This window comes from Adiantum capillus-veneris, chromosome 14 (genome assembly GCF_014529385.1).
Source record: "Adiantum capillus-veneris isolate H3 chromosome 14, ASM1452938v2, whole genome shotgun sequence".
Lineage (NCBI taxonomy): Eukaryota > Viridiplantae > Streptophyta > Polypodiopsida > Polypodiales > Pteridaceae > Adiantum > Adiantum capillus-veneris.
The window spans coordinates 151,239,183-151,252,120 of NC_140944.1; the positions used below are offsets into that span (position 1 = coordinate 151,239,183).

At 38.0% G+C, this 12,938-nt stretch overlaps 1 protein-coding gene across 3 annotated transcripts in view; it reads left to right on the forward strand.

Annotated features, from left to right (window-relative positions):
* The first annotated feature begins 11,527 nt into the window (after window positions 1–11,527).
* FANCM (DEAD/DEAH box RNA helicase family protein) overlaps window positions 11,528–12,938 on the forward strand; it is a 207,891-nt gene continuing 206,480 nt past the window's right edge. Inside the window, exon 1 of one of the 3 annotated variants that reach the window (XM_086529246.1) lies at window positions 11,528–11,801. Coding sequence is in view for 2 of the 3 variants with exons in the window: in XM_086529244.1 (XP_086385370.1) it covers window positions 11,738–11,764 (27 nt within the window). In the remaining variant the exon portion in view is untranslated. The remainder of the gene's footprint in view (window positions 11,802–12,938) is intronic. The other 2 variants (XM_086529244.1, XM_086529245.1) reach the window with 2 other exon arrangements.

The following is a 12,938-nucleotide window of genomic DNA, read 5'->3' on the forward strand; positions in this document are numbered from 1 at the left end:
AATGAAGGATTCCCGTGCCGCGAAGAAGAGGGAGACGCCGCTACGCAGCGCTCAACCGCCTCGCCGCCGTCGTGCCGCCGCAACGCTCGATCACACACACACTCTCACACTCTCTCTCACACGTACACACACACACACACACAAGGAGATGGTGAAGGAGAAGGTGGAGATGGAGCAAGAGCGGCTTCTATTGCACAATGAGAGAATGAGTAAAAGTTAGGTTTAGTGGCTTTTATATGAGCTCACCCCATTCACACTTGGGCGCCCATACTTAGCCAACTAACTCCTTGAATATTCCAGTTAGAGTGCGCCTGTCATCGGCGATCACCCTTACCCTGTTCCTATTGGTCCGACAAGCCCGGTACCTGACTCTAAATAATACAACGTTTATAGATCATAGGGTGTCCGTGTGCCATGAGGGTTAACACATAACTTTACTCAGTCATCTTGACTTGCTGACTTATCCACATACATGCCACAATATAAACATGGAATTCCTACTTCCAATAAGAATAAGCAACTTTTCTTCTTGCCATGTGCAAATAGCTTCATTGGTCTATGATTACGAAACTGCTCTATGAAACAATCTTAAAAGTTAAAGCAAACTTGTAGTCCTTGATCATACATTTGTTCACTAATGTCAAATTCTTTATTATAATAGGCACATAACAAACATCCCCAAGGTGTTATATGTTCTAGATTTCTACAAGAGTGGCATTGAACCAACATGAGTGATCCTATGCAGTGTATCATCACATATAGCAACAAACTCGTCCTCTTGTAACTTTTCTTTTCTATCAAATCATCCGGCATGATATGTCATGTGATTAGTGGCACCATTGTCCAAGTACCAATCATCTATATGATGTGGCTCTACCATATTGCCAACAACATCATAGGAAATAAGTGTGCACTTGAATTATTTTCATGCATAATACCATCATAAGGACCTTATCTTGCAATTTTTTCTCCATGTCTACCATAACCTCGGCCTTTTCCACCATTGTCCAAGTACCGATCATCTATATGATGTGATTCTACCATATTGCCAACAACATCATAGGAAATAAGTGTACACTTGACTTATTTTTCTACATATTACCATCATAAGGACCGTATCCCGCAAATTTTTCTCCATGTCTACCATAACATTGGCCTCTTCCACCATGACCACAATATTGGTTTAGACGTGTGTAACATTCTCTTTCAAACTAACCATAGATGCCACATCTATTACAATAACTATCTCTCTCTACAAGTGTACAACTTACCACCATGTCCATGGGTTGGGGTCTTCCCCTGTCTCTATGGTTATGATCATTGTAACTTTGATTTTGCGATTGCTAATCTTTTCTTCCACCATTATGTCCACCACAACCATATTTTGTTCTTCCACCCCTATTGTTTCCACAGCCTCCTCTGGACTAAACCACCTGATCTTTGGAATTTCTACATGATGGAGAGGGGCTTGCCTTGCCCAGGTTAACCTCTTCTTGTAAGCATAGACTAACTAACTCTTCCAAATCGTACATGTTTCCTTTAATTGATATCAATGTATCCAAAGACTTGTATTATGGCCCCAAAACATTTAATGTTACTCACACCAAGTCCTTGGCTCACAAGAATATCAGCTATTTGCTTTATCTCTATCATAAAATCTAATAGAGATATATTTTTGAACACACCAAACACAATGCAATCTTTGCTTCAAATGAACTTTTCGTGGCTCTGTATTTGAGCTTCATTATTGCCAGAATTTCCCATACTTCCTTAGGTGATTAAGCCTTCTTTAGACATGGTATGAAATAATCACTAACACATCCAATGCATCACCTTTTTAGAATTATTCATCAATTTCTTGTTGTATGTCTCTACTTGAGCTTGCCACACCTAATAGAGATCTATTTTTGAACACACCAAACAGAATGCAATCTTTGCTTCAAATGAACTTTTTGTGGCTCTATATTTGAGCTTCATTATTGCAAGAATTTCCCATGCTTCCTTAGGTGATTGAGCCTTCTTTAGACATGGTATGAAAAAATCGCTAACACATCCAATGCATCACCTTTTTAGAATTAATTCATCAATTTCTTGTTGTATGCCTCTACTTGAGCTTGCCATGTTGTATGTTCTTCAACACTCTCTATTTACCTCATTTCAAACCTCCATGCATACGAGATCACCTGTAACATAATCCCACAACACTTTGCCCATAATGAAATTCTCCATCGTGTAAGATTGTGCACAAAGACTTTGTGGGTCTTTGAAATTGATTTTTCATACCAAATGAAGAGTAAATAAGGGTAGAGAACTAGGAGAATAGGTTCAACACACATGCACACATGCAGTCACACAAATCTACACACTCTACATAGCTCCACACAACATAGCCACTAACTTGGAGCTTACATAGTCTCCATCTCCATTATCTCTTATGTTTTCTTGGTATTTTCCAAATGACACTTAGCTAAGTGTTTGACTATAATGTTTCCAGTCATAACCACATTACAATCTCTCTAGATCTTTTTTCCCACACCATCATTGTAGGCTACATCAGAAGAGGTTATTCAATTCCATTTTTTTTCATGGTTTCACATACAGAAGGGTACAATAAAAGGAAATTGGGAAAGCAATTTACAGATTGAATAGGAAACAGGTATATTTTATTTCTCAAAAATTCACAAATAAGGAGTTTTATAAATAGTCCTTGAACACATGCGATATACAAAATTTATACACAGTAACCCCCCCCCCCCCCCCCCCCCCCCCCCCCCCCCCCCCCCCCCCCCCCCCGAGGTTGTAGGAGACACATGTGGTGGGGCCAAGTGATCTCCATGCTTCTACATGTATGCATGTGTTGTTTTTGGTTAGATGAAAGAGGAGTCCTTCCTTTTTGTAGATACCAAGCTCTTCTCTTGATGTGCAGATGGCTTGTGGAGACCTTCACTTATGAGTGCAACTGCATGGGTGATGTGTTGGCTGACTGGGGCATGCTTGGATGGGTTTTCCATAATGCCCACCATCATTATTTAGGTATGAAAGATGACCTTTATGTTCTATAATCATGCTTGCAAGACATCTATGTAGCTTCTTGCTATTTTGGGACCTCTTATTTATACGACATGAGTTTTATGCTATGGATGAGTTGATCTATGGAGGTGTCAATCTATCATTTATGACTCTCTATATGCATGATATATTGATTCGTTTTTGTGATTCACTTGCTTTGATGTTATTGATTGAATAGAAAGAAAGGTTTGATGATGTAGTTTATAAGAGCATGTAATGAAATCTTTTTTGAAGTTGTCCTTGATTCAAACTCAACACATACAATTTAAATTTAGGATGTTGAATTATTCAACATCATTTAGGTTGCTAAATATTGTGATTAGATAGAAGTATAGATTTGAGACTATGGTTTGTGAAAGCTGGCTAATTTCTTCTAAATGCTTAATTTCCCTATAGAAGCTCAAAATACGGCCAAACTCATGTCCCCTTTTCTTGGTCCATCCATAAGTTCTTTCAAAACTCTCATTCAAAATCACATTCTATACCTTTGCTGGCAACATCACAATCTGTACCCAATGATTTGCTTTGCAAAAATCTTGGAAAATCCATGTCAAGTGGATGTTCCACCCCCTCTCAGTACTAAGATTCTTTGAAGGACATTGGTACAACTAACCAAGGTACTCAAGAGGTAGCGTCTTCTGCTTCAAGTGAAGGCAAAGAGGAGTTTGGTGGACCTTCCTTAGAGGATAGTGATATAGATCATGAGGATTACAAGGCATTTGAGGTCGAGGATGAAGATAGAAATGACCCACAAATGATGGTTGTTCCTAAGCACGTGCCTCCATAGTCCTTTGCTAAGGACAAAGAGTTCATGAATCTTATCATTGAAATTGCTATAAGCATGCATAAGCTTTGTGCCAAGTGTCTGTTGTAGTGGCAAGCACTGGGAGGAAGAGCTACCACATCTAAATAGCTACATGTCATTATGCCAATGCACTAGCTCTATGTGTGTGTGTGTGTGTATGTGCGCGCGCGCGCACTGGGAGGAAGAGCTACCACATGTAAATAGCTACATGTCATTATGCCAATGCACTAGCTATGTGTGTGTGTGTGTGTGTGTGCATGCGTGCGTGCTTAAGCTTGCAATTAGATCTCTAGTTTATGTGATTGCATCCTTTTGTTTACATATCCTTTGTTAATTATCTATTGTTACCTCTATTCTTGAAGTTTAGTGTTGATGATGATCCATCAATATCTATGTGCTTAATCCAGCTATTAACACCAAATTTCCAACACATGTGTGAGATAATGAGGTAGGTTTGTAATTGTCTACATCCATGTGGATGATTTGACTATTGGTGGAAGTCATGAGGCTAAAGTTGAGCATGTAAAGAGCCTCTTGAGGTAGGAGTTTGACGTGAAGGATTCAAGAGAGCTTCCTTACTTTTTGGGCATTGAAATTATATGCAAGAAAGTGGGCATATGGTTGTTGCAAAGGCAATATGCATTGGATATGCTGGTAAAGTATGGAATGGTTGATTGTAAGCTAATTGATATGCCCTTAGATAAAAATTTGAAGGTGTAATCTTATGTAGGAAGTGTGCTTGAGTATGCCATGGTGAACAACAAATATTATGGTTGGGGTTGAGAACCAACTTATGTAGTTTTCCAAGAAGCCACATTTGGATGCAATGAGGTGCACATTGTGCTACGTGCGCCTCATATAAAAGAGTGATACGTTGGATTACGAACTTTTTCATAAGGCTAGCATGGAGGTGTATATCTATGGATACACAAATGTAGGTTGGCCTCGTGATATTTTTTTGTCAATGATCTATTTGCATGTTCATGTTCTCACTTTGGCACACGAGCCACTTTCTCTAATGAAGATGATGAGACACTCTCACAAAGTAGGAAGTAGTACTTCAAATTTGCAAAGAGGTTGACATGCCAAAGGTAATATGGTTGAGCCAATCACAACAAGGTCGTACATACAACAATGGTCTCCACCTTTGAAAGCTGGGAGTAAGTTGACATTTCATAATTTCTTTCAGCATGATGTAGAGCCCTATACCCTCTACAAGGATGCTTGGTGCGATATGCCTTGAATGCAAGAAGGGAAACTGCTAAAAAAGTTGGGGAATCATGTGGAGGGCTTGCAAGAGAGGGATATCGAGCCCAAAGAACTAGATTTTCTCAACAAAGAGAAATTGTGTGACAAAGAAGGTGTTTGAGGGTGATGGTAAAAGTGGATGTAGAAAATTGTGTGACAAAGAAAGTGTTTGAGGGTGATGGTAAAAGTGGATGTAGAAAATTGTGTGACAAAGAAGGTGTTTGAGGGTGATGGTAAAAGTGGATGTAGAAAATCCCATTTTGCTTAGTAGAGGGGCTCAAGGGAATTAGATGGTCATATATAGGTATATATATGTATGTACATAATATATGTATAGATTAGTCACATAATTAGTGGTTGTTACCATAAAGAATGATGCTCTAGTGGTTACTAACCATGTCCAAAGAAATTCATGGTCATTACATTGTGTTGCGGGTAAGATGATGCATATACCAATGCCAACATGGTGAATTGATGTATATTTGTCCATATCAGCATAGTGGTCACACAAAAGCTGTTTATGTTTCCCCAAGGGGACGTGCGCCCTTCTAGGAACACAAACACAAGGAACATTTGCAAAAAGAAAAAGGTAGAGAATTGGTTCCTGATCCACAAAACCTGTTTGAAATGAGTATTTCCTTGTTCCAGCCTATTTCCTTGTGCCTACGATCTCTCTCTCAAGTCTTTGTGTTGCCTTTAATATTAATCTTTGAACTCTCTTTGCTATTGACTTTGATTCAAGCTACTTTTGCTTTTGTTATGGCCAATTTTTCTTAAAACCTATAGGGTTGTTGTGAGACAAGAAGTGACTTGAGCACGCACAAAAATTGTGGACAACCTGGGACACTTATTGGTGTTTGATGTATGTTGAAATATCAAGGTCAACACATGGTACATGTGCATGACTTCTTGCCTACCTTCATCATTGTCATGGGGAAGTGAACACAAGGATCATTGCCTCCCAGTGATACTCTAGCTGGACTTCACCAACTTGATCTACCTATTGAGGGTGATGGCTACTTATCTTGATAGTTCACTCATCGATGGTTTCAATTGACCGTTGTACATAGTTCTTATCACATTGTAATTCCCACATATGTTTTGTAGACCTTATCATCATTTTGAGTGGTGAATAATGCAAATCAGCTTGGTTCCTCCATCTCCAGTGTGTGCTCTCTTGATTGTGTGCTTGTGTACTTGCAAGAGCTCATGTGCTCTCATTCTCCATCTCTGTCCATGTTATCAATGCCTAGTTATGGATAAGAAGCAATGAGCAGAAAGGAGGAGCAGTGGTGAAGAAGCTGTTGAGGGTGAGGGTTTCTCCATTCTCCTCCCTCATATGCATGTGCCCATATTCTGGTCAGAGGTTGTGACCTACATATGCTATTTTTGGTTCACTATAGGTTTTGAGCAGATCTTTGATTTTTTGCAAACATGTCTACTAACAATGATCATTCAATGAGAAGCTAGACTCAACTTTCATGCTTGGAAGTTTAGAATGACCAATTTCATAATAGATAAAGGTTATTGGGAGTACATTGAAAGGTGGAAATGAAGACATACCAATGTTCCTTGAGGAGAATTCCACTTCTCAAGAGGTGAAAGCGCTCAAAGATTGGAACCACGGAGCATGGAAGGTCATGCATTGGTTATGTGCAAGTGAGAATACCATGATTGGCCATAGCAAGATGCCAATTCCCCCAAGGAGGCACAAAAGAGTTTGGTCCCACTAAATATGACCAACAATAAGGCAAGGAATCTGCAATTGAAGACACAACTCAACAATTTGAAGAAAATGGACATGTCAATGAATGATCATGCTCTAAAGATTAAAGATATGCAAATCCCTTGCATCTATTGATGTTACGGTTGATGATGATGAGAATGCAAAATCACGCTTGCGTGCTTAATGGCCAGGGTACGAGCAATTCAAGACCTCTATTCATAATCTAGAAAAAACTTTCAAGTTTTATAGATCTTGTGTCATTGTTGACTATGAAAAACAATAACATTGGTGAAGATTCATCTTCACAAGGTGTAGGTAATTCAAGAATAGGCCTTGTACAAAGAAAAATAAAGGTTGAGATAGAGGACGGGAGCAAGTCAAGGAGGTGGTTGTGCTCATGTAAATTAAAATCAAGGCAATCACACTATGGTTGACAATCAAAGGTATCATACATGTGGTAGAGGGAACTTCTAATGTAGGAGAATTCAAAGATGCAAACTTTGGACAATCTTAGATATGTTGAGATCAGGGATGATACGATGCATCCTATTATGCATACAAAGAATGTGCCATTGTCTTTGACAAATAGCAGAGTAAAGTATTTGGTTGATGTACTACATGTTGCTCCACACACATAATGACTTTTAAAAATGAAGGAAAATTACTCACTCTTTAGTGATAATTTACTTGAAATATTTTTTAAAATCTCTCACTCAAAGCTCATGTGCATCATGAAATCATAAGAAAGGGTACCTAATTTATGTTAATGAAGTTGAAGAGTCTTCTTTCCAAAAATAGCTTCATTACATCACTTATATCAACTATAGTATCCATTTTTTTTCCTTTGGGAATACCTTCCATATTATTAATCTCCTTATAAGGCACCTTATAAATGAAATCCCATTCAAGAAAAGAAAATTCAAAGACAAGTTAGTACACTACTTGACAAAGGCTTGATGTAGCCTTCTAGTTTCCCTGTTGGAGCCACATCTTGTTAGATAAAAAGGAAAATAAGACCTATAGGATGTACATATGCTGTTGTGCTTTAAACAAGATGCATATCAAGAACAATTAGTCTATTTCTCGTAAAGATGATTTTCTTTATCAACTCAAGGGACTTGTTATTTAAGCAGGATTGACTTAAAATATGGTTATCATTAAATCTAAATTCATACATCTAACATTTGTAAGATTGCATTATGCACTCAAAGCGACCACTATGAACTTCTTGTTACTTCTTTTGGTGTGACAAAGACACTTACTACTTCCATTTGTATGATGAATACAATCTTCATTATTTCTCAAGGTTGTGTAGTTGTCTTCTTTGATGATATTTTGATTTTTAGGAAATCATGTGAAGAGCATAAATAGCATTTTTGTTTAATCTTTAGAAAATTGTGACAATCATTTGTATGAAAACCCTAAGAGAAGTTGTTTCTTTCAAAATGAAACTGAATACCTTGAGCACATAGTCTCGATACTAGCAACTCATGCATAAGGTCGGATCTTTGTTTAAATTACGTGAAGAGCATAAATAGCATTTTTGTTTAATCTTTATAAAATTTTGAGAATCATTTGTATGCAAACCCTAAGAGAAGTTGTTTCTTTCAAAATGAAACTGAATACCTTGAGCGCATAGTCTCGATACTAGCAACTCATGCATAAGGTCGGATCTTAAAGAGGTTGCCACTATTCTCTCACCCATACCACTCGTACAATTCTCTTGAAAAAGAAAACAAAATTTCATTGGGATGAAAATCAACAAAAGGCTTTTGAAAACCTTACACACATACTCACACATGTACCTATTCTTCAATTGCCAAACTTTTCTAGACCTTTGTTTCTAGTTCTTATTGATGCTAATGTTGTAATGCAAGATGCCATCCTATTGCTTACAAGAGTCATAGATTCAAAACCAAATAAACAAAACTATAGTACTTATGACAAGGATTCACTCACTCTTGTTCATGGTCTTGGTGCGTGAGAACATTACTCATGGATTTTGATTTTTGTATTCAAATTGAATGACTGAGTATATTCCATCTCTTGGCCTAGCCTCTCATCTTATTTAGACTCATCAAATGGCCTATGTTTGTTCAATCTTTTCAGCCTTTGATTAGTATCAACCTAGTTGTGAAAATATTTTTGCAGATACACTAGTAGGTTCCTTTAGTCAATAATGTTTCACTCACTACCATTCCTTCTTTTGATCTTTTGTCTGACCCTTATCATGATGATGATGGTGATTTTCCTTTTATCTAAAAAAAATGATACATACAAATTGGATGCCAACTAATGATTACTCATTTTCTCTTTTTCCACAGTAAGTTGATGTGATTGTACCTTTTTGATAGTTGTCATCCAAAAAATGCAAATGCCATCATGCGTGCAACACATGGGTGTTTTCACTACAATTTGACATGTAAAGAACAATTTTATTAGACTAACAAGATACATGATGTACGCCACTATGTCTACATGCATTGTATATTAGCTTGTAAAAATAGCACACGGCAAGCCCCAAGGATTTCTCATGCCTTTGCCTACTTCTTTTGGGCCTTGACAAGAATTGCCAATGGATTTTAGTACTTATTTTTCTCTCACTTCCTCATAGAGCTATTGTTGATAGATTGAGTAAAATGGATTTATCAAAATGGCATATTTTGTTGCATGTAAGAAAACATCATAACATGATATGATACGAACTATTGTTGATAGATTTAGCAAAATGGCATATTTCATTGCATTTAAGAAAACATTGACTTCACCACAAGCTACATTTTTTTTTTGGTCAAAAATGTATTTGCTCAAGATCCTTTCTTATAAAGATTCACATTTTTGCAATTGCTTTCTGGTATTTTGTTTTTTGACGTATGATGTAAATTGGATTTTAGCGCTACCTTTCATCCTAAAAGGAAGTGTCAAATTGAAGCCATTAATAGCATGATTTTATACCTCCTTAGGTAGTACACAAATGAGCACAAAAAAAACTAGGATAATCACCTACCTTTATTGTAGTTTGTTTATAACAACCCCTAGCGTTTGACAAAAAAACTTACCATACCACATAAACATAGGGGAGGGTTTTTTTCAAAAGCTACATAAGATTATAATTTATAAATAGGCCATTAATAATTTCCTCCCTTAAACTTAGAAGTATGGAATGAGGTGGTATATAAATATAATGGGAGGAAGGGGGTAGATAAATGAGAACATAAATTCTTGCTATGAGCCATATTACATCATATGTCTTGACATAGAGGAAGGGTAGATAAAAGAGAATACAAATTCTTGTTATGAGCCATATTACAACATATGTCTTGACATATAGATAAAGACTTTGATGAAAATGTAAGATGCTACATTGCTAAATTAATACATGTAGCCACATTATTTTCTCTTGAAGATAAAATGACCAAATGTCATCATAAGGATGTGGACTTTCAAGTTGTATGCAGTTACTTCAATATAGTTTACATGAGGGAGAGTAAATCTGGGTGGCAATGTAGAAGCTTGTTGTATGCATGGAGCATGTAATAAAGCAAACTCATGATATATATGCTAGTGGTAATGCTATCTCATTACCACCTTGAACTACACTATTGGAAGATTGAAAGAGCCATTAAGTATAGACTAGATTTCCATACAAATACTTGTAAATGCTTGACATCCTACAAACATGCATGAAGAAAATTTGATGCTAAAAATAAATCCTAAATTTCCAATCAAGAAGCTCCCATATTTTCTTGGTGGATTTTAGTTGCACTGATGACATACATTAGATCATGGATGCATTTATCAACACTAGTGGTCTCTTTACATGTGGCCATTTGCTATAGAATTCTCTTATATGAAAGAAGGGGTTTAACAAATTTTCATTGCTGATCATATAAGTGTAAAAAGGGGGGTCAGAGTTGCTTTATATGAGTCATAAGTAAGGGGTTTTCCAAGATTCTTTGCTCAAAGGTGGCATGCCCTTTTCTATAGTGAATGAATTCCCAAGAGAACAACAGTGATCTACAATAGAAATAACACCTTCTGAAATTTTTTATATCCAAAGTTATCCAAACCCATTGTCTTGGATGTAAAGTGTTTGAAGGTAGCTCCCCCCCCTCCCTTTTCCCATCACACAAACTCTTTATGTGAATGTGTGTGTTGTATCAACAACTATTTACTGCAATGATGTCATGAATTTTAAAAATTCTCTCTCTAAAATAATTTTGTGTATATATATTGAATGAAATGATCCATAAAGGCAAGTCTCTCTCTCTCTCTCTCTCTCTCTCTCTCTCTCTCTCCCCAATAAGCAAGCCCCTGTGTGCACCTCACCTTACTAGAGCTAGACTATGGACAAGAACATGGCAAATGCTAGCTTCATTACCGGATTGAATAACAACCGCTCTCTATTAGCAAAGCTTGAGAAAATAGGCACTGCAGGGATGTAGCTATCCACCACTCACTTAGCAAAGAGCTGCGACGGATGAGAATTTGCATGCAAAAAGCAACCAAGCCTCTAATGTTCACAAAATCCTGACGTCAGTGTACTTTTTACTGGCTAAAGTCACAAAATGCCAACAAGATTTTGGCACAGAAAGTTGGGAGAACTTTTACACATTTTAGTGTAAAAGCCTATATTTTGGCACAAAAAGTGGGAACTTTTTCTCAACTGCATTTGGTCATTGTCTCATGCAACAAACATGGCGACGCTAAAATGAACCAGTCGTAGGCCTAGCGATTGCCCGGGAAAATTTTTAAACCAAGCATTCTCACCCTGACTCTCGCGATGAGGAGCTCGATATAGCAAACAGCATCGGAGCTTACACACAGACAGCTTCTGCCTTCAACTTGCGGAGCGTTCGCACCTCTCTTCTCCAGCTCTTGAACGCGTCATGGAGGCAGATGAAGATGAGAACGATGTAAGTTCTGTGCTAGAATTGCCTTTGTGATTTCCAGGTATGTACGAAGTTTCACTATATTTGCATTGCCTGCGTCCTCACACACACACACACACACACACACACTTTTTTTTTCGTTTCGGTAAATCTTGATTGAATTTACAAGTGGGAAACCTCAAACTGAGGAAAACCCACAATAAATAACAACTACAAGAGACGAAGCACCCTGAGGCTCCCAAAACTAGAAACAATCAAAGTAAATCTTATAAGCTTCAAGAGAGATGTTTTCCACATCACGAGCAAAGTGTAGTGCTTGTTCAAGCGAAGATTTGAAGTAAGGGAAAGGGTCAATTTCCATGGCATGCATGACCCGTCTGAGAGTTAAATTGGTGCCTTATGGTCCACATAACCCAAAATCTAACCCAATTGAAAAAGACCTCAAATGGAGACTTCTGTGGTGGGAGAAATTCAAAAATCTAAAACCGCCTGTGAAAGATTCTGGAGGGGAAGTGAAGGTGCAACGTAGAGGACACTTGCGTGATGAAAGTCTTGGAGCAGCGACAATCCCAAAGCAAATGTGGCACAATCTTGTCAGCCCCATGACATCGGCGGACACAACGAGAGGAGGCGATGTGCCGCACATGCAACAAAGTACCAACCGATAGAGCACCCACCATGCTTCGCCATAAGAAAATGCGCTTTTTCAGAGGTAGATGATTCTTCCAAATGCGAGACATCGGTCTTTTCCACCACAACTGAGACTTGGAGAGCGACAACAGCCGATTTCCGTGAGGCTCAATCCATGCATCGGAGTGTAGTAAAGCATAAACTGGCCCATCCGATATGCAATCCAAACTAGTATGGATGAGTTTCCAATTCCGAAAGCCAACACCAGCAAGCAACTGCTTAATTTGCTGCCACAAAATGTTGATAATATGGTCCCAACTCATATCAAAGAGCGGCTGTAGGAAAGGAGAGAACCTGCTTTGAGCCATCCACCACTTGATTGATACTTGGCATACCCCTTTTTGTGAAAGAAAGTATGCGCGTCGAGGAGAGCACTGAATCAAAGTGAAAGAGCACACTTTACTTTAGTGAATGCTCTCCAACCAGAGGGAGTTACCTTGAGGAGACTGGCCACCATGCCAAGACAAATGCGAGGTAACAGCCTTTCAATCAACAACAAGGGATGAAG